This window comes from Anopheles arabiensis, chromosome 3, assembly GCF_016920715.1.
Source record: "Anopheles arabiensis isolate DONGOLA chromosome 3, AaraD3, whole genome shotgun sequence".
Taxonomy (NCBI): domain Eukaryota; kingdom Metazoa; phylum Arthropoda; class Insecta; order Diptera; family Culicidae; genus Anopheles; species Anopheles arabiensis.
Genome location: NC_053518.1, coordinates 54,631,312 through 54,650,903, shown reverse-complemented (window position 1 = coordinate 54,650,903; position 19,592 = coordinate 54,631,312). Strand labels below are relative to the sequence as shown.

At 42.0% G+C, this 19,592-nt stretch overlaps 1 protein-coding gene across 2 annotated transcripts in view; it reads right to left on the bottom strand.

Annotated features, from left to right (window-relative positions):
- LOC120900854 (protein groucho-like) overlaps positions 1 to 13,875 on the bottom strand; it is a 66,950-nt gene extending 53,075 nt beyond the window's left edge. For both annotated transcript variants that reach the window (XM_040308363.1, XM_040308364.1), the window contains exons 1-2: positions 13,763 to 13,875; positions 11,366 to 11,615 (exon numbers count right to left, since the gene is read on the bottom strand). In XM_040308363.1, the coding sequence (XP_040164297.1) occupies positions 11,366 to 11,416 (51 nt within the window). In that variant the 5' untranslated portion in view covers positions 11,417 to 11,615; positions 13,763 to 13,875. The remainder of the gene's footprint in view (positions 1 to 11,365; positions 11,616 to 13,762) is intronic.
- Positions 13,876 to 19,592: the final 5,717 nt, after the last annotated feature.

The window sequence follows — 19,592 nt, the reverse complement described above, 5'->3', positions numbered from 1 at the left end:
GTATACAATAAGGGTTTACCATCCCAGTCCTTAATACTGCCCACAAGATCCTGTCCCAGATCCTGTTCTGCAGACTTGCGCCCCTTGCTACAAATTTTGTCGGCAGCTACCAAGCTGGGTTTGTTGGAGGCAAATCCACCTTTGACCAAATTTTCACTCTGCGGCAAATCCTCCAGAACTGCCGAGTGCGCCAGATCCCTACGCACCACGTGTTCATCGACTTCAAGGCGGCCTACGACACCATAGACCGGAAGGAGCTATGGAGCATCATGCAGCGTTACCACTTCCCTGGGAAGTTGATCCGGCTGTTAGAGGCCACCATGAACGGGGTGCAGTGCAAGGTGAGAGTATCGAACTTGACGTCGGAATCGTTCGAATCTCACAGGGGTCTGAAGCAAGGTGACGGACTCTCCTGTCTACTCTTCAACATCGCCCTGGAAGGTGTCATTCGAAGCGCGGAGCTAGACAACGACATTCGTGGCACGATACTCTACCGGTCTCTCGAATTTCTTGGCTTTGCGGATGACATCGACATCATCGACAGGACAACAGCGAATATGTATGAGGCGTACACCCGACTCAAACGCGAAGCAGCAATAATTGGATTGACAATCAATGCGACGAAGACGAAATACCTGCTTGCCGGAGCCCATTTGGGAAGCAGCGTATTAGTTGATGGCGACAGTCTCTAGGTGGTAAAGGAATTTTGCTATCTCGGGACGGTCTTTACTTCGGACAACGACATCAGCAGCGAAATCCGGAGACGCATTGTGCAGGGAAATCGTGCATATTATGGGCTTCACCGACTGCTGAGATCCAGAAGACTTCAAGCCCGTACAAAATGTGAGATATATCGCACATTGATTCGCCCGGTGGTCCTCTCCGGACACAAATCCTGGACCATCCGAGCGGAGGATGCACACGCTCTGGGCGTGTTTGAGCGACGCATCCTCCGGACCATCTTTAGCGGTGTGTTCGAGCATGGAGCGTGGACGAGAAGGATAAACCACGAGCTTACTGAGCTGTGCGGCGAACCGACCATTCTGACGGTGGCGAAGGCTGGCAGGATACGATGGCTGGGGCATGCCATGAGGATGCCGAAGAGAGAGAGAGAGAGAGAGAGAGAGAGAGAGAGAGAGAGAGAGAGAGAGAGAGAGAGAGAGAGAGAGAGAGAGAGAGAGAGAGGGGCCAGTCTGGTAGTACAGTCGTCAACTCGTACAACTTAAAAACATGCTCCGTCATAAGGGTTCAAACTTCGAACCAAACCGTGCTTGCAAAGGTAGGCCATTGACAATATCACTGCTATGGTAACAATAAGTCAAAGAAAGCCAAGCTCACTTCGACCAGTGGGCAACAGGCAGGCCTTGACCGACAACGCAGTTGAATAAGCCATAGAAGAAGAATTTACAAAAGATGAGATGCAAAAGATCATTAACACTCTGGGCGCTGCGCTGATCGTTTTCGATCCACAACTTTTTTCGCTCTCCTTCTTTGGAACAATATGAAGATAGAATTGATTGACTGTCGTATTACAGGGTTAGCGAGGATGAGACAAACGTCACCTTAATATTTCGAGCAGGTGATACTACTCGCAACCATCGCAATGTTTGACGGGTTTGAGGTAAAGAACTGAAGGAGAACGCAGATCGCATATCGGCTTGAGGGGGTCACCGCTCAGCAAATAAAACCGGTTTTCATTTTGTCGCGCGCGTTTCTCTGCCTCTTCTTCATCATGTCGGCCGCTGGCGCAGTGAGCGGACTCAAAACGCTCCGTGCGGCGGGTATGCGCGACTGCCGATAACGATGCATTGGCACAAAGGCTGAATAATGTAAACAATAGCATCAACGATACCCAGCTCCTCCGACACCATGGAACAGGAGGAAATTTCCCAGGAATTTACTATAGTAAATCAAACGACTCGAAAAACATCCGCCGGTCCGTCGGCTAACTTACACCGCTGGCAGGTCGAAAAGTAAATCCGACTTCCGAGTCGAATTTCAAGCCGCCACCGATCGTGGTTAAAACAATACCTGTTGCTGAACTTCGACATCCATTGTCACTCGCTCCAGGTCTGAATACGATGGCGTAGTAAAATACCATGACTTCTTCAGCCACGTAGTTCAAGGCTGTGCCACGCGGGCTCCCAGAAATGGACCAAAAAGGAACTTCAACGTACCAACTCGAAAAGCCTGTATCCCTTCAAACGTCTAGAGGCGGCTCGAACCATACAGCAAGTCATCATAAGGTGGGAGGCGTATCGTGGTGGTAAGAAGGGCCCAACGCAATGCCATCGTTGCCAAGACTTCGGCCATGGTACGCGACAATGCAACATCCAACCACGTTGCGCTCGTTGCGCGGGTCAACACATCACCGAAGCTTGTCCAACCAAGGACCAAAAGAGGCGTTGAAATGCTTGAACTGATCGGGTCCTCATGGGGCCGATGATCCAACCTGCATATGTAGAAGTTAGGCAACAGGCCTCACGTCGACAGGCAAAACACCAACATCTGCCGAACCCGGTTCATCGACAGATCCCTCCGAGTTAATAACAGCCCCACCGATGGTACGTCCTCCCCCCGCAACATCAACCCATACTGCTACACAACCCAGCAGTTCAGTAATGCAGACAAACCGCACTGCTTAAATTGAACCAAATACCCCACCCGGCTTCATCACCCTTGCCCAGTGCTTGGAAAATGCTCGGAACGCCCCAGACACACCAACACCAGTTTCTGAAGCGGATCTTTTTTCCATGCAGGAACTTTTTAGCATCTTCACATAGATGATGTCGAAACTTCGACTATGCCGCAACAAAGCAGAACAACTCGCCGTTATCGGAGAACTACTTATGCTCAATGGGTAATCTTTGCGTTGTGACATGGAATGCACAGTCTGTAAGGACTAAAAGAATACCGTTTGAAGATTTTCTACATAGACACCGTATCGACATTGCACTAATTGTTGAAACACACCTAAAACCCGATATCAACTTTTACATCAGTAACTATTCCATTTATCGGTATGATCGCACTTGTACTAGAGGAGGTAGAGTAGCCATAGCAGTCCGTCACGGTATTCACCATATGCTGCTCCCGCGATTCGATACTATTATTATCGAATCATTGGGGATTCAAGTTTCGACATGCTCGGGGTCAGTTTGTTTTCTGGCGATCTACTGCCCTAAACAGTGCACCAACATCACAGCACAGGCTTTCCGAAGAGACCTTAATGTACTGACGCACCTCAATATGCGGACCATCGGTCCATGGTGGCGGACCATCGGTCCATGGACCATGGTGGCGATATTAACGCTCGACATACCCTGTGGAACAACATTCGTAGCAACTCTAATGGGAGAATCTTAGCCGACATCGCACAGAACGGAAACTTTATCATTGATTATCCTGATCAACCAACGTATATCCCTGCTCGGGGGGCTCCCAGCACATTAGATCTGTATCTTACGAACACAGTGATAATGAAACCATGCACCATTGATGAACTTAACTCAGACCATTTTCCTGTGTATACTGAGCTAAGTGCTGAATCGAACAGAGCCCCACCAGCAAAACGCAGGAACTACCACAAAGCCAATTGGGCCAGATTCGGAACCATGGTTGATCGAAGCATATCGTCGACAGAAGTACTCCTTTCACCAGAATCCATAGATTCAGCCATTCAAATGTTGCAGGACTCCATTAATACTGCAGTAGTCGAATGCGTTCCCGAGGTGCGTATTAAGGGGGAAATTGTCACCTTAGACGAATATACCCAAGACTTAATCAAGCATCGTAACACACTCAGGCGCCAATACCAGAGAAGCGGTGATCAGCTGCTAAAGCGACAAGCGTCTAATCTTTCACGCATCATCTCAGATCGCGTAGCAGAAATTCGCAACACTAACTTTGCAAGCAAAGTTGAGCAGCTTCCTTCGGACACTCTACAACACACCAACTGATTCGACTGCAAAACACCATCCAGCAAAACAAACGAGTAGCAAGATCCACTGCTGTAGTGATGCTTGACGTGGAAAAAGCATTCGACAACGTGTGGCATGATGGGCTTGTCCATAAGTTGTACCAGTTCAAGCTCCCATTATTCTTGATCAAACTGATCAAGAATTACCTGCAGCACCGCACCTTCCATGTTGTCATCGGCCCATATAATTCGGATGTGCAGCATGTACCGGCGGGTGTACCCCAGGGCAGCGTTCTGGGCCCACTTCTGTATCTGCTGTTCACGGCGGACCTTCCTGCTCTTCCTAGCGGTGCCCAGTTGTTCCTGTTTGCAGACAACACGGCGATCGCTACTAAGGGCAGAACACCAGCAGAACTCAGACGCGGCGCTCAGCGCTGCTTAGACGTACTACAAGGCTATGCTGCTGAATGGAGAATCCGCATCAACAACGCAAAGACACAAGCCATGATTGTCCCACACCGGCTAAGGCACCAGCTACTAAACCCGATTGGCCACCAGCTGACTGCGGGAGGAACAACAATCCCTTGGTTGTCAAGGGTAAAGTATCTGGGACTAATCATGGACAACAAGCTGCTTATCATCACCATACCCGAGAGCTGGCAACTCGAATCCTGCCGAATGTCCTGCTTAAAAAATTGTATCCCTTAGTGAATCGCGGCTCTCGCCTTTGCCACAAGAACAAGATCGCGATCTATAAACAAATAGTTCTTCCCATGGCAACTTATAGTATCTCGGTTTAGAAAAGTAGCGCCCCAACCAACATCCCCAGGGTTCAAATAGGGTTGAACCGATTTTTGCGATTAATTGCGAATGCCCCCTACTGGACCAGGTTAGAGGAGCTATATGAAAAAACCAGTACACATCCAATAGATGAAATTGGATATGTGATAAGGATGTGATTGGATATGGATTCGTAGCAAGGACTGTGTAGGAACGAGGTCAAGTAATATAGAACGATTTGACAAGTAGTCAAAAGTTCATTACAGACATTTTGACATCTAGGGTAACTGTACCAGTTTTCGGCAGGCTAGTGCAGCAGTTTCAAAAATTGCTCACACATCAATATTTTTCATTATTTTTCTTGAAAGTGTTGTTATTCTGGTTGATAAACTATCATAGTATGTTACAATATTTTTTATTTGCCGGTTCAAAGCCCTTTTTCATAAATATTCGTGAAAATGCAAACATTGATTTTGCTCCTATTTTCGGCAGTTTGTTCCTATTTTCGGCAGGCTGTGTTCCTATTTTCGGCAGCGCGAATACGGGTCAGAAAATGTTTGTATCAATGTGAATATGTACAAAAAAATGTTTAAAGCCACTCTTACTTTCGTAAGATTGGTGTTAAAAAGCACTTTGATTATTAATTTTATGTTGCTTATTTTGGCCCGTTTTGACAGCCATTTTGATGCGACGTTTAAACAGAGCAGCCATTGACAGTTTTATGGTTACAGGGTTTTCCATTCCAATTAACAATTGTCCACTGTCTACTAGCAATCCTCGATTTGAAAAACACAATTGTCTACCACTTACACACAAGTCAAGCCGTTTTTGGTACACTGTCCATTTCAATTACACAATTGTCGTCTTCGAAAACACACGTCAGATGCGGCACGGTTTTGGCTGGAACGTGTATCACTTGTCTGTAAGAATTGAACCATGTTGTAAACAGGTCTTGATTGAATATCAGAAAATAGGAAAGCTGGGCAATTTGGACATGTTAAGCAGTTTTATCATTTGGTTTTAGTTATTCTTGGATCGTTACAGTTTTTAGGTTATTTTGGGACGTTGTAATTTTTTTTTCATTGGTTACCAGTAAAAGCACCGATAAATGTCAAAATTCCTGCATTGTATTGAAAGATTAAAGTATACATAAAATGCCTAACATGTCCATGTTGCCCAGCAGCCCAACTACAAGTGATACACGTTCCAGCCAAAACCAAACCGTGCCGCATCTGACGTGTGTTTTCGAAGACGACAATTGTGAAATTGAAATGGACAGTGTACCAAAAACGGCTTGACTTGTTTGTAAGTGGTAGACAATTGTCTTTTTAAATCGAGGATTGCTAGTAGACTGTGGACAGTTGTTAATTGGAATGGAAAACCCTGTATAGCGTACGGTGCGAACTGGCTTACAAATATTTATTTTTCTCTCAAGTTAGTGCATTGTTTGTCGTATAAATTGGTGATATTTGGTACAAGAAAGGTCATATTATGTGTCGACATACGCATTGTAGTGTTCTGATCAATTTTAAAAGGAATATTCAGCCAAATTCAAAGTGTGTTATTGTTCCGAGTTTCGGCAGGAGCCCACAACATTGAGCTGTCAAAAATGAACATTTACTGTGTACCTATTTTCGGCAGCATTTAAAGTGAAAAATAACCTGTTTATCGTGATTTTAAAATTCCGAACAAGTTAGAATAAATTAAATAAGCATAAAATCTTTAATATACGCCACTTTTTCATTGTTTTACTGTTCTGATTCTCTTAATCACAAAACCTGCCGAACGATTGGCTGACAGCAAAGCTGCCGAAAAAAATCACAATTTATTTGATATTTTGGAAAATACGTAATGAAATGGTGTGAAACTTCGTATGTGAATATCAAATAAGTACACTTTCGCTACAAAATTGTATTTTGTGAAATTTTTTACCGCATTTGTGCAGAATTTCACGTTTTTAGCTACCCTGCCGAAAATAGGTACACTGCCGAAAACTGGTACAGTTACCCTATGAGCTCTTTTGATTTAAATTTTTATTGTGATTTCAATGATAAATCGGTCTGGTGAATACAAAAAAATTGTAAATTGGTTATTGAATGTTTCACCAAATGTATTGATGCCTCTTTTAATAATAATAGTTTAAGGGTTTGATGAGTTTTCTAGGGCTTTCTGCTGTCAAAAGGCATCCAATCCAAGATGGCCAAACCAATTTTAGCTAACACTTGACCTCGTTCCTTCACAGTCCTTGGTACATAGGCTGAAATTTCAGCCTTTCAACTGTTATCACCCAGTCAGACAGCCTTCTGTTAATTTACCCATTCGAGCAGTTTTGTGTCTGTCATAACAGTAATTTAAGAGCAATTTAGCGGTACGAAGTGTTGTCGTTTGTTGTCAGTGAAAAGATATAAATAAGAACAAAAAGAGTATTGTTTTAATGATCTTTTAGTAGATGAAGACGTAGGCGGTGTGTTCAAAACTGTGAAATGTAAAAATCAGCCGAGAAATTGCGTTTATTAGTGCTAATTGTGCATCACCTTCTCCGGGTGAAGCGGCTGTTCAAGTCGAGTTTGCTAAAAAAAATACATTGTTATTGTTTGTATAAGTTAATGAAAATGATTGAATATAAGCATTAAACTGTAATGTAATCAAGTTATGTATTAACAATTTGGCCGAAAAAATAAAAATAAAATAGTGGAAGGAATAGGATCTATCAAAACTGCTCAAATGGGTAAATGAACTACTGCTAATTTACCACTAAATTACTCTTAAATAATCGGTAATTTGGCGGTAAGATAGGAGTAAATTAAGTCCGATTTGTCTGACTGGGCATTGTATAGCAGTTTTCGAGCAGCTATCAAGGTGGGCATAATATACAGGTGGGCTTATCCCAAGGTGTATGTATTTAGAAGGCTGATTTTTACCGCTTCTGTTTCTAAATGAAAATGTTAACACTCTGGGCGCTGTGTGGATCGTTTTGAATTCATAACTTTGTTCACTCCCCTTCTCTGTGATTGGTCTCTCAGCAACTCTCAACAGAGCGTATTGCACCGGGAAGAAAGAGAGAGCGCATATTGCAGAAGCGGCATTGTCTGTGAGGATCGGAAAGAGTGAACAACCGTCCCTACTAGCAATGAGAATGTAAAAGTGTGCGTCTTTCAGGCGAGGGGCATGTAGAAGCAGGGGGAGACGGTTGGAAATACGCGGAATTACGCGGCGGCGAAAAGCGTGTTTTGCTTTCTACACAGTTTTCGCACTCACACAATCACACATGTGTGAATGTGTGCGTTCACTTTCAGCCAGCGCGCTCAGTTTGGTTTTCTCGCAGCGGCTTGCTGGTGTCGGTGTCTCGCTCGCACTAGTGCAGCGAGTGTTCCTCGTGCGTTCCCTTTCTTGCTACCACACAAAATCGTCAGTACAGTTCAAGCATTCGCAGTGTGAGGCCGCGCGCGTTTTAGCCTAAGTCCCGGGCACTCGATGTAATTTGAAGTGTTGTTTATTTCAATTCACATTATTACGGCCTCGGCCGTATTTTCAATTGATGAAGTGTTGTGCGCATTGAAATAAAGCTGCGATAATCTTTCATAATTCAACATGAATATGTAAATTATACTGCTTTATTTCAATGGTTTTTTTACAGTGTTCAACATGAACAACATACAGGCAGTAAAGCGGGTGCTTGAAGTGACGATTTTTTTTTTAATTATTTATAATAAAAAATATGTGTGGTTTTGTGGCAGGAATGTGGTTAGCAATGTGTGGAACTGTGCCTTAAGTTTCAATAAAGTGTTAAAATATCAAACGAGTTTGATGTGTTTAAGTTTTATTTCGATGCATGCGATTTTATTACGCTGCAAATCAAAGTGAACGAAAGCGCACAGCGCACAACGCGCAACGTAAGAAACGAGGGGGAGGGGGTGTCCAGCGCTACGCGCAAAGTGCGGCAACAGCGCAGCGCAAACCGAAAAGAACGCACGGGAGGGGGTGTTCAGCGCAGCGCGCAAGTGCGGCAACAGCGCAGCGCAAACCGAAAGAAATGCGAGAGAGCAAGAACAGCTGATCCGCGCATCCAGCGCAGCGCGAGAGGAAAGAAACGGGAGGAAGGGGGTATCAGCTGATCAGCTGTTTTGTATCGCGAGAGCGCCCCGTGTAATTTGAAGGCATGCGAGAGAGCGCTGCGCGCGCTCACTCTCAATTCGGAAAAAAAATCGCTTCCCTTCGACTATGGCGGCCAATACAAAATCGACCGAACCCCTTCCCCCTGTTTCTACATGCCCCTCGCCTGTAAATTTCGCTCTCTTTGTCTGTCGGGTTGTCTGTCGGGGTATGCCAATGAAACGCTCTCATTGCTCTACCCAGGTGACAACTGTTCTACATTTTTAGCTTAAACTCCTTGTAAATAACTCGTTTTAACCCATTGCCTCATATAAACGCTTGAAAACATGGATCTGTGAGTGAACAACGATGTGTTGAAGCGTTGATGTTTATGTCAGAACTTCGGTAGAAGCCGGAAAAACAAGAAGCTTGCAGTTTCGTCCTCGGTGTTCAACAAACAAAACACTGAGTAAGAAGAAATAAACGATCTTTCCAGGAGTATCAGAATAGCGAAGAAACGCACGGACCAAAAAAACAACGTGAAAGAGTGTTTTATTATAAAACTTTTTGTTTGATACGGATTGAAGAGTACGAATGTTTTGTTTTGGGCTGGTAGCTTGTGCACAACGTGATGACAATTCTCAAAATGGCACCAGAAAAAAACGCTTCACTCTGACGTTTCAACTGTTATAATAAGCTTAAAGTCGTTGATATCGCCAGCTCTTTAAGCTTACTTTAGGCCTGTCTTTAAGCTTCCAGCAGCTCTAAAAACGAAAAAATCTACTCGAAAATGTCACTTGGATATTATCTTGTCCAGAAATCCTGTTTGAGCAAAAGTTTTCACCCGTCCTGTCAAAAAGTGACAATCAAATTTAGTTGTTACCGTATTAATACACGATGCGCAATCTCAGATTGCGCATATATTCGTTTTATCAAAACATATGTCTTTTCGCGTAGCCAACCCTGAGCTCGTCATTTCCATACAATTCCATACAATATAAACGTCATTTCCATACAATTTCAGATTGCGCCAAGATTGCGCATAAATTTTCAAGATTATACGTCCGAGATATATATATATATATATATATATATTCTTTTGACAGATAAATATATCAAACCGATCCGTTTGACAGATAAATATGTGCGCAATCTGAGATTGCGCATCGTCTATTGCTACGGTTACAAACATGCTATGATACCACCTGGTCTACATACACTTTGTTTCTAGATTTCACCACCTGATCTCTTTAATGTACCTTGGGACAAATGAAAACACCACCTTGTTTTGCCATTTTTTCGTGCTGGTACTCGAATCTTATTCTAGCTTTGGGGCTAAAATAATCTAGGTTGAAAATCGCAGGCTAGTTTTGAGTGTGGTTTTGTATGGAGTGTTTACATGATTTCAACCTCGAACTGTCAAACTCCATATAAAAAAGTTGCCTAAAATCGTGAATTGCTTCAAATTTAGAAAACCACGTATCCCCGAATCCGCGTATAAGAGGTACCGTGTATCCCGGGGACTACCTGTAAAATGATTTACGAACAAGTACAGTGGAGCGCCGTTTATCCGGGCTTCTCGGGACTTGACTTCGCCCGGATAAGCGAATAACACGGATAATGAGTCAAATGATATATTTTATCACCAATTCATGGTGATTTTTTGGAAATTTTTCTTATTTTTTATAAAAATAACCCAGTTTTTATTAACTTCATGTTTTTCGAAAGAGAATTTTTAAAATTTGCCATGAATTACAGTGTTTTTTGTTATGACAATGTGCTCTTATAACCGCTTTTTCAAATATCCTCCTCATAACCCAATGTCACTTTTGTATTGAACTGTCATTTCTCAACAGCACGGATAAACGGAAAGCCGAATAAAAGATACCCGGATAAACGGCGCTCCACTGTAATACCATGTCAGAAAACCTAGCCAAAAAAATCACCCGTAGGGTTTTCCAAACCAATGCCCATAATTATTCACTTTCGAATGTGCACTTAGTTATTCACCGCATCCAAAATGTTTTTCAACGGCTGTCAAATAGTAACACATTACAAACACATCACAAAGAACTGTTAAACTCAAACCAGCTTGAATCGTGTTGAAAATCATGCTGAAGAAATTATAAAATAATTTTGATCAAAATGAAACATCAGATTGACGTGGATTATCATCTTTCACGCGGTGAAAAACAATGTTTACATTCGAAACTGAGTTGGAAAACCCTGTATTGATAGTAAAAACTAAAAACATAGGCTACAAATACAAAGGAAGGTCTGAGATTTTTAAAATGAAAAAAAAAATTGGGGAATTATTTGAAACATAATAGACTGAAAAAAATCGAACGTAGCTAAGACAAAAAGGAACTATTTAAAACAAATTAATCTTTCGAATAGGGTCCAAAAGCTTACGTTAATCATGAAACATGTTTTCTGTCTCTCAAACTTAGTGACAATGCGCAATTCGCCGAAGATTTATTGTATAGCTCTGTAACCGGGCCAATATAACTAGTAAATATAAGCACGGCATTGTCATATTGCTATGTAACTTAAAATTATTGAGAACACACTTACCGGATGGCGGGCCGCGACCGCCGCCGCGTTTATGCCTGAGTTCGGATACATCTCGGAGGGTGCACGGACGCCTTCAAATTATCCTGACTGCGCTCTATATACACCTCCACGTTAGGCGTTTCTTTTATTAACACACTATCACACCACAATGTTTGCGCAGCTTCAAACACGAACTTACAACATCACACACCCGAAAAGTGTGTGTATTTGTTTTTCTTCGAAACTACAATATAGGTCAACAATTGCTTCACTATACAGAAGTGTAAAAGTAATGTAATAATTATATTAACGAGCCGGTGCATACTTTTTCAACTTCAACTATCCTACGGAAACATACGCAACTAGAGTAATGTCATTTATACAGTTTTATATTATACCATGATTTTTCCAAGTCAGTTTCAAATGTATACGTGGTTATTCATTGCGTGCAAAATGTTGATTCACATCACTCTCTTAGTCATTCCTACGTATGCGGGCACGGACCATTTGAGGCTTGAACCCATGACGGGCATGTTGTTAAATTGTACGAGTGGACGACTGTACCATGAGACCGTTCAATGAAGCAAATAGACCTGTTGAAAAACATCTTGCAATGGGTGAATAATTAAGTGCACATTTGAAAGTGACTTGGAAAACCGCGTAAGAATTTATACATTGATTCAATGATTATTCTTAATGCGCCCATTATTTTACAGGGTTTTGTCAAACACAATCCAGCTTGAGACGTGTTGAAAATCATGTGGAAGGACTGAAACTTTATTGTGATGCAATTAAAACATATGGGACAGTGGTTGAAAAACATGTAGCAAGCAATTAAAAATGTTGTAGACAATGGGAATTGACGTGATAAACCCTGTATTTGTAATTATTTAGGAAAGCAAGGTAAAAAAAATGTAACTGTAACACAAATATTTTACCAAAACATACAGAGGTTTTATATTGAAATGATTGAAAGATGTTATATGCAAAAACTAATTCATCGAGAATCACAATAGTAATGACACACTAAGGAACAGTGCTGCGGGAAAGAATTACACTGATAGCAATTGTAGCATCTTGTGATTTTCTTAAATTTAAACACAGCACTTCCTAGACTAAACATGTTGCATATACACATGACACTACATACAGACAACCGACTAATCCAATTTGTGTCGGATTGTTCCTTCCCACCATCTATCAACACCACTTTCACTCCTTTTTCTGTTATGCCATCCGAAACGCTACCCAAACCCCGAACGTACAACGAAAATTATTACGGAAAAGAACGAGGCAAACACACACTCCGACTAATAGGGATACCTGTTTCACAAAGCTGAATAAGAGGGAATCAAAATCTTTTGTGCACGATAACGCCAAATTCAATTATCAGCCGATTTCACTTTCCATTCTCGTTCGGTGGGGGAGTAATTCACGGTCAAATAAAGCGGGAAATCTGCTATCCTCGAGCGTTCTTGCCCAAGTGCGTGATTCAAACTTTGTCTCACTTACTCCAGCTCAAATAATATGCTGTTTTTCGGATATGATGAGATGTTGCCGGTTGTTTCATGTGTGCTCGCAAAGGGCGCCACCATTTTCTTTTTATATATTTTTCCTGCACCGCACCAGTGATTTGACCATAACAATTATTCTATTACTGGTAATAGAAATCAAACAAATTATGCACTGCGCACTATCACCTTAAAACCATCACTTCAAGATTAACTTTCCCAATGAGGAGTAATAAACTGCCAGTGACTCGTAAAAAAGTATCAACCATGTCACACATCTTGGCCATCATACGACAAATTCACACGCATAGCACCAACTAAAGCTCACACACATACTCCTTCACATATTCACATTATTCCAACGAAAAAAGTAACACATACTTAATTGCCAATCACTTATCCATCACTAGACGGCTAGCATAAGATCAATACTCACAAATATTTACTTTTTTTTTTCAAACAACCAACGGCGGAACTTTCAGTCACAGTAACACGCAACTGTAACATGATACCACATCACATAAAAAGAAACCCAACCTACTTTCAAGATTGAGCAATGGACAGATAACCGTACGAATCACGCATTATTTTGATAAAATAAAACAAGTTGGGGAAACGATACATCTTTTTGTTGGATTTCAACATTCGCCGTCGGTACACTAATCACTTATACCACTCGCACTAACCCTACGCACATACTTGAATCTCATTAATGCTACGTTTTTCCATGCCGCAAACATTCGCAAAAGAGAGTTGGTATTAACTTCGCAGATAAATACCAATCTTTCTCGGCAGGTCAAACAAATTGGCAACACAACACAAAGAAACACGATCACGAAGTGCTACGTAATGATACGCAAACGCTACAGAAAAATGCCTTGTAGAGATTATCTTGATTTTTACCAACCATAAGCCAGATGGACCGAAAAAATTGCTAAAGTTGATCTACGACACTAAACGTTTCCACAAAATTCACAGAATAGGGAGCGAAGCTACCTGCTTCGGCCACGGCAAGCTTCCAAATAATCGCTTGTATGTGTACGCATCCGGCAGAAACGCTCGTGTTGAATGTAGTAGTGATATCGCTTGTGTACGTACATAGCGTGTACGATACATCATGAGCATTACGTCTATGCTTCATAGCTGGTTACTGTGACTCAAATTGGAGTTGAATTATTCCTATAGATTTATCTGATTATCCACACAATCACTAATGTACGCAAATTTTTAGAAAAAAATAGGCATAACAATTACTGTTGCTTTACATAAAAATTGGTTTTGCATCTATAGTTTTGCAATTTATGCTTTAAATATTGCTGTAATCAATGGTACGATTTGCGCTTGAATCGCAAAAGATTTTGTCCAACTACGATTGCATGTCCCGAGTGATGAAATGTATGAATCTTTATTTTTTAAAGAATTTGTTGAATAGATTTTTTATAGCTTTTATAAAAATTTTAAAACCATTTCAAAAGTTTTAAAACGGTTAAATTCAATCAGTATCATATCAAATAAATAATTAAGTGGTTAAAACCACCCCTTACTTTGCAAATTAACACAAAAATTAGTGATATATAGGCTGGAAATCGCGAGATTCGACTTACAGATGTATTTTGTGATCGTTTTTGGTCACAATTAACCGTATATCTCGGGAACCATCTGTATGCGCTTTTTAGTTGGCATGTTTTTTCCATACAAAAATTTCTTATTTATTTTCGGTTAACCATGAGATTTTTGTGATTTGTTTTTCCGTACAACAAATATTCTGAAAATTTTCTCAACTGGCCATGAAATAATTTTCCATGCATACGCATATTTTTAATCTAACCGTCAGCTAGCTATAGAGTATTAATCTAAAAGGTATGCTACCTAAAAAGCATTCAACTAACTTTACATTATCGCCCTGAGTTCAACCCCGAGAATGGACCCAGCCTCCCATGCCCAGGTCTAACTAACAAAGAGCTATAGTATCGCATGGTATATTTGTTGTACAGCCGCGTTATCGCTATTAGAGCGTAGTGATGGGCGTTTCGGAGCGTATCAACGGCTCCGGACTAACGGCTCCGGAGCCGGCTCCGACTTTTTCCCGGAGCCAGCTCCGCTCCGACGGCTCCGGAGCCGGCTCCGTACCAACGGCTCCGGAGCCGGCTCCGCACCCACACCCACCTACGGCTCCGCACCAACGGCTCCGTAGCCGGCTCCGCACCCACACCCACCTACGGCTCCGCACCAACGGCTCCGTAGCCGGCTCCGGACTAACGGCTCTACACTCACGCCTCCGTTCCCTAATGAATATATATTCTCGCGCATATATATGGAAGCTAACACACGATATGATTGCAGTATTGACATGCATGACGTTGTGTAGCATTCGTTAGTCTCGTCTTTCTTAACAATATTCAAAACTAATCGATGTTTTTTTTTTTTTTTTTGATAAATTCTTTTAAACATGACCTACTCCGCTATTTACGGAATTCCTCGATTGAAACTTCATTGAAAAAGTTCTTTTGGTCCTTTGTGTTAAAACCGGCTCCGGAGCCGTTGGTGCGGAGCCCGCTCCGGAGCCGTTGGTGCGGAGCCCGCTCCGGAGCCGTTGGTGCGGAGTCCGCTCCGGAGCCGTCGGAGCGGAGCCGGCTCCGAAATTGCCTGGAGCCGGTCGGAGCCGGCTCCGGCTTCGGAGCCGTTTTGCCCATCACTATTAGAGCGTAATTAAATTATTACTGATTATTACCTTACGACCAACTCTCGAATTTAATTTATTTCCGTCATTTGAAAAAGCTTAAATGCAAAACAGCGAACAAATAAAAACAAAGGTCTAAAAAAATAGTTCTAAAGTACTATGCTAAAAATTTGAAATGAAATAGCACAAAAACGGCAAAAGTAAAATAACCTGACATCATATTCGCTCATCAAACATAAGCCTCGCTACTTCATCTTACTGATATATGCTTTTTTTTCTAGACCATCTTATACCAGTCCCCTCGGTACAAGTTGTGCTTCTAATCAGTCCTGGGAGAGCGTATGTGTAAATTATTTGAAGATAACACTTAAATACCGATTAAATAGTCCATATACCCTATCCAACTAAATCCTTCCCCATTTGGATGTTAGAATTGAGAAAAAATAAATGTTTCGGTTCCCTTAGCTGCCATGACATACGTTGTAGGCTATCATCCACATTAGGTAAAAAAGAGAAATGAGAGGGCCTATAATTTATTATTAGAACCATTAGAACCAAACGGCGCAGGGGAAGAATCGTGGAATCGTTACGGCACTCTTCACTTACTTCGCGCTAGCAACAAGAAACAGGCGGGAAATCATGAGGCACGGCAGAGGGCGATTAAACGACAAAACACGTGAACACGCTTGACTACGAAAGGAAGAGAGGAAAGGTATCACAGAGATGATGAAATCAAGAGCACGTTAGTTGAGCCTGCGGTGGATAAACCTCTGATTAGAAGAATATAAGTAGGCAGTATCTTCCGGGAAACTTTCAATATATAACAAATGAACAAAAAAGAAGCAGAAAACTTCACAACTATGTTAACATCCACAAATTTATCACGCATGAGAAGCAAAACTGCGCTTAGAAAGAGAAATCCAGATGGGCGATTATTCAGTTTATGTATAAAAATAGATCCTATCACTCCTAAGTATACATTTTTTGGCAACTATAGCGAAATCTCCCAAAGGTGTAGCCTCCTCAAGACAAATTGTTTCTTTAAAATTAACACTGCGATAGTCCAGTCATATTCTATACATTTTTGTCTCTTCAAGATGAATTCTTTCTAAAACGAGTTTCTCTAAATTGTATATGCGTGTTGGATGGCTAGAGTATCGAGGGTAAATCTTGAATGAGCAAATTTTTTTAAAAATATTTCGTTGTTCTTTGTATACGCGACATCAATGAGTTGATTTATCTACCCTAAAATGAACTTCGCTCCAAGCTTCTAGGTCCCTTGAAAATTCACCTTAGTGAGACTACACTGTAGGTTCAATTTCCCTTTCTTATTATAATCTTCTGCATATATTATTGCGGAGAATTAGTTAGCTTCTAATAAATCGTTAACTAACAAAACAATAAAATAAAACAGTATCCTAGAATATACCTCGATCTAAAGGTAATACAATGGGTTTCGACTAAATTTATGAACATGAATTTCAAATCGTCTTGAATTTTTCATACCAATTAATTTTCCCTTACATGTCTTTTCTGTTCCTTGCGGTGCGGAAGATAAAATGAATGTCGAATGTCGAATTTTAATCGCAATTAAAATAGCTGCATTACGCGTTCGTAAATGTACCAAGTGTATTCAATATACTACATACTACACGGTAATCAAGGTCGAACAGATTAAGACAGTGGTAATCTTTTTTGACATTTTTGAGCCATTTAGTTTAGCCCAATGTAAATCTGTTGAAGGAAATGAAGATCACCGGTAGTGACGCCAACAGAAGAGTATCAGAAACAAGAAGGTATAGCTGATACTGCTGTTGCGTGAATACACATATTTTTGATTGTGCATTTAGGTGCATTAGATTTTGTGTCTCGCGTCTCATTTCATGATTTTTGTTACAATCTAGTCGATTAAAGCGGGAAAAAACAATAACTACAATGAAAAAATGAGTGTGTTTGCCAGCGTGCATGTGTGTTTATGCATGCGCAAAAGTGTTTGTACAGTAGAGGTAAATTTTCGACGAGGTGGTAAGAAAAGCAAACGTGAGGGATTTTTTTTTGTTTAGTTTGAAAAGGTTTTGGAAAGAGAAACAACGGCGCTGGCCCCTACCTCTACCGCCTGACCCTTTTGCAGTAGCGATGGTTGAAACCAAAGGATTGCATGAAAGAAATTGTCGATTGGAAGCGGAGTAAGCGGGAAAACATGTAGCAATGCGGAAAAAGCATCAGCCGAAGAAAGAGAAACAACGCCAATCATAAGACCGGAATCAAGAGGGTTTGAAGGTATCGAGACCGTGAATCGATAGCAACGTACGCGTGTGGGTGTTCAAGGGAAGTAAAGAGGGACTTAAAGTAGGATTTCCGGCGTTCGGGTACATGATAAATAACGAATACGATTCAGTTGGGAAAATTGGATCTTTGCAGCAGACGTAACGAATAACGAGCGGAGTTCGCGTGCGAGTAGAGCACATGTATTTTACCGTCGCATTAATATAGCTTCGTTTTGCTTAAAATTCACATAATACACACTTGCTTTTGACTTTTTATCCGCCGATTTCAATAGCTCTTCCCTTGATCGAAGCACTGAACACATCGAATAGAAACGTAACGAAAGCGACAGTAGGAAGAAAAAAAAGCGACAAACCGATTTCAAGTTCGAGAACGTTGGCTGCTCTCCCCAAATGGGATGTCGTTTGTCGATTGCTTGAAGCGGCAAAAGAAGCAGGAAAACACACGACGGGCAGAAACCGTTTTTGAACCGTGAGGGTGAAGTAATTCATGAAGGGAATGAAAATAGTATCTATGCGAAAGAGAAAAAGAGAGAGAGAGAGCGAGAGAGAGAGAGAGAGAGAGAGAGAGAGAGAAAGAGAGAGAGAAGAGTTTGAGAAAAAGCAAAAAGGTAGAGAGAGTGGGAGAGGGAAGTAGCCAAGTCTCTTGGCAAAGGGCTGTTGTGTGAAATGGTTGTGTACGCGCCCAAGAAGTGGAAAGGGGTGAGGTGGTAGGGTGGAGAGAGGAAGGTTGGCGGTGCTCAAACTCCGACAGTCGACAACGATGGCCGTGTCAGTGAAATCGGTTCGGGTTTGGGTTTCCTGCGGCTTCCCCTTGTTCGGTTTTGGTTATAGCGTGTGATGAAGGGTAAAGGGAAGGCAGTAGGTGCGCGTTAGCGAGAACCGTGAGGTAAACATTTTTCAGTTCAACCGAACTATAGCGCGTACCACAGCGACCGACCGAAAAACCGACCCGACTAGACTCCACGTGGAGTAAATGTTTTAGTACGCACAAGCACAACCAATCAGGGCGCAGTGTTCGGTTCAACATATTATGGTATATGGAGAGTGGTGGGAGTGCCCTCTATTTCTACCCTTCTTGCATGCATGTGTCTGCCACTGCCGCTATCACCGTCGTTGCCATTCCTCCATTTTCGTCTACACAAACACAAGTCGAACAAGGGAGCTACAGCGAAAAGCGCACGGATGAGGTTAGAGAGGACGACGACGATGCCGTGCCATGCCATCCGGAGCTGCTGTACGAAGGTGGGGATGGATGCGACGAAAAGCAACAAAAAAGAAGCACACAAAGAGAGAGGTTTACGAGCAAGGACGAACGGTTGTGTGGGGTTCTTGGAACGGTTGGAAGATCGTCATCACCATCGCTTCGTCGCCAATGTGTTTTTTTCTCCTTTTTGCTTCTCTTCAGTCTGTGTTGTTGGCTAGTGCTGCTGTTAGTACTGTTATTGGTGCTGCTATTATGGTTGGTCGCGTTGGTCTCTCGATAGCGGCAGCTTGTGGGGTTTGGGTTTGGTTTAGGTCCCTTACCTCGCGCACTGTCGGGGGGCAGTTATTTGGTAAAGTGGTGTAGAAAAAGAAGCAATCGACAGGCGATGCCAAAGAAGCGGCAATGTTGGCTTTTTTCTCTGGCCAACATAGACGTACCCACACATACACATTCCCCTAGGCCTCCGTTTCATCCGACCTGGTTCCATCGTTTCTTCTTTTTGCTATTTTCAATCTGGAGACTGCAACTGCTGGGTTTTGAAAATGTTCCGAATTGCATGAGAGCC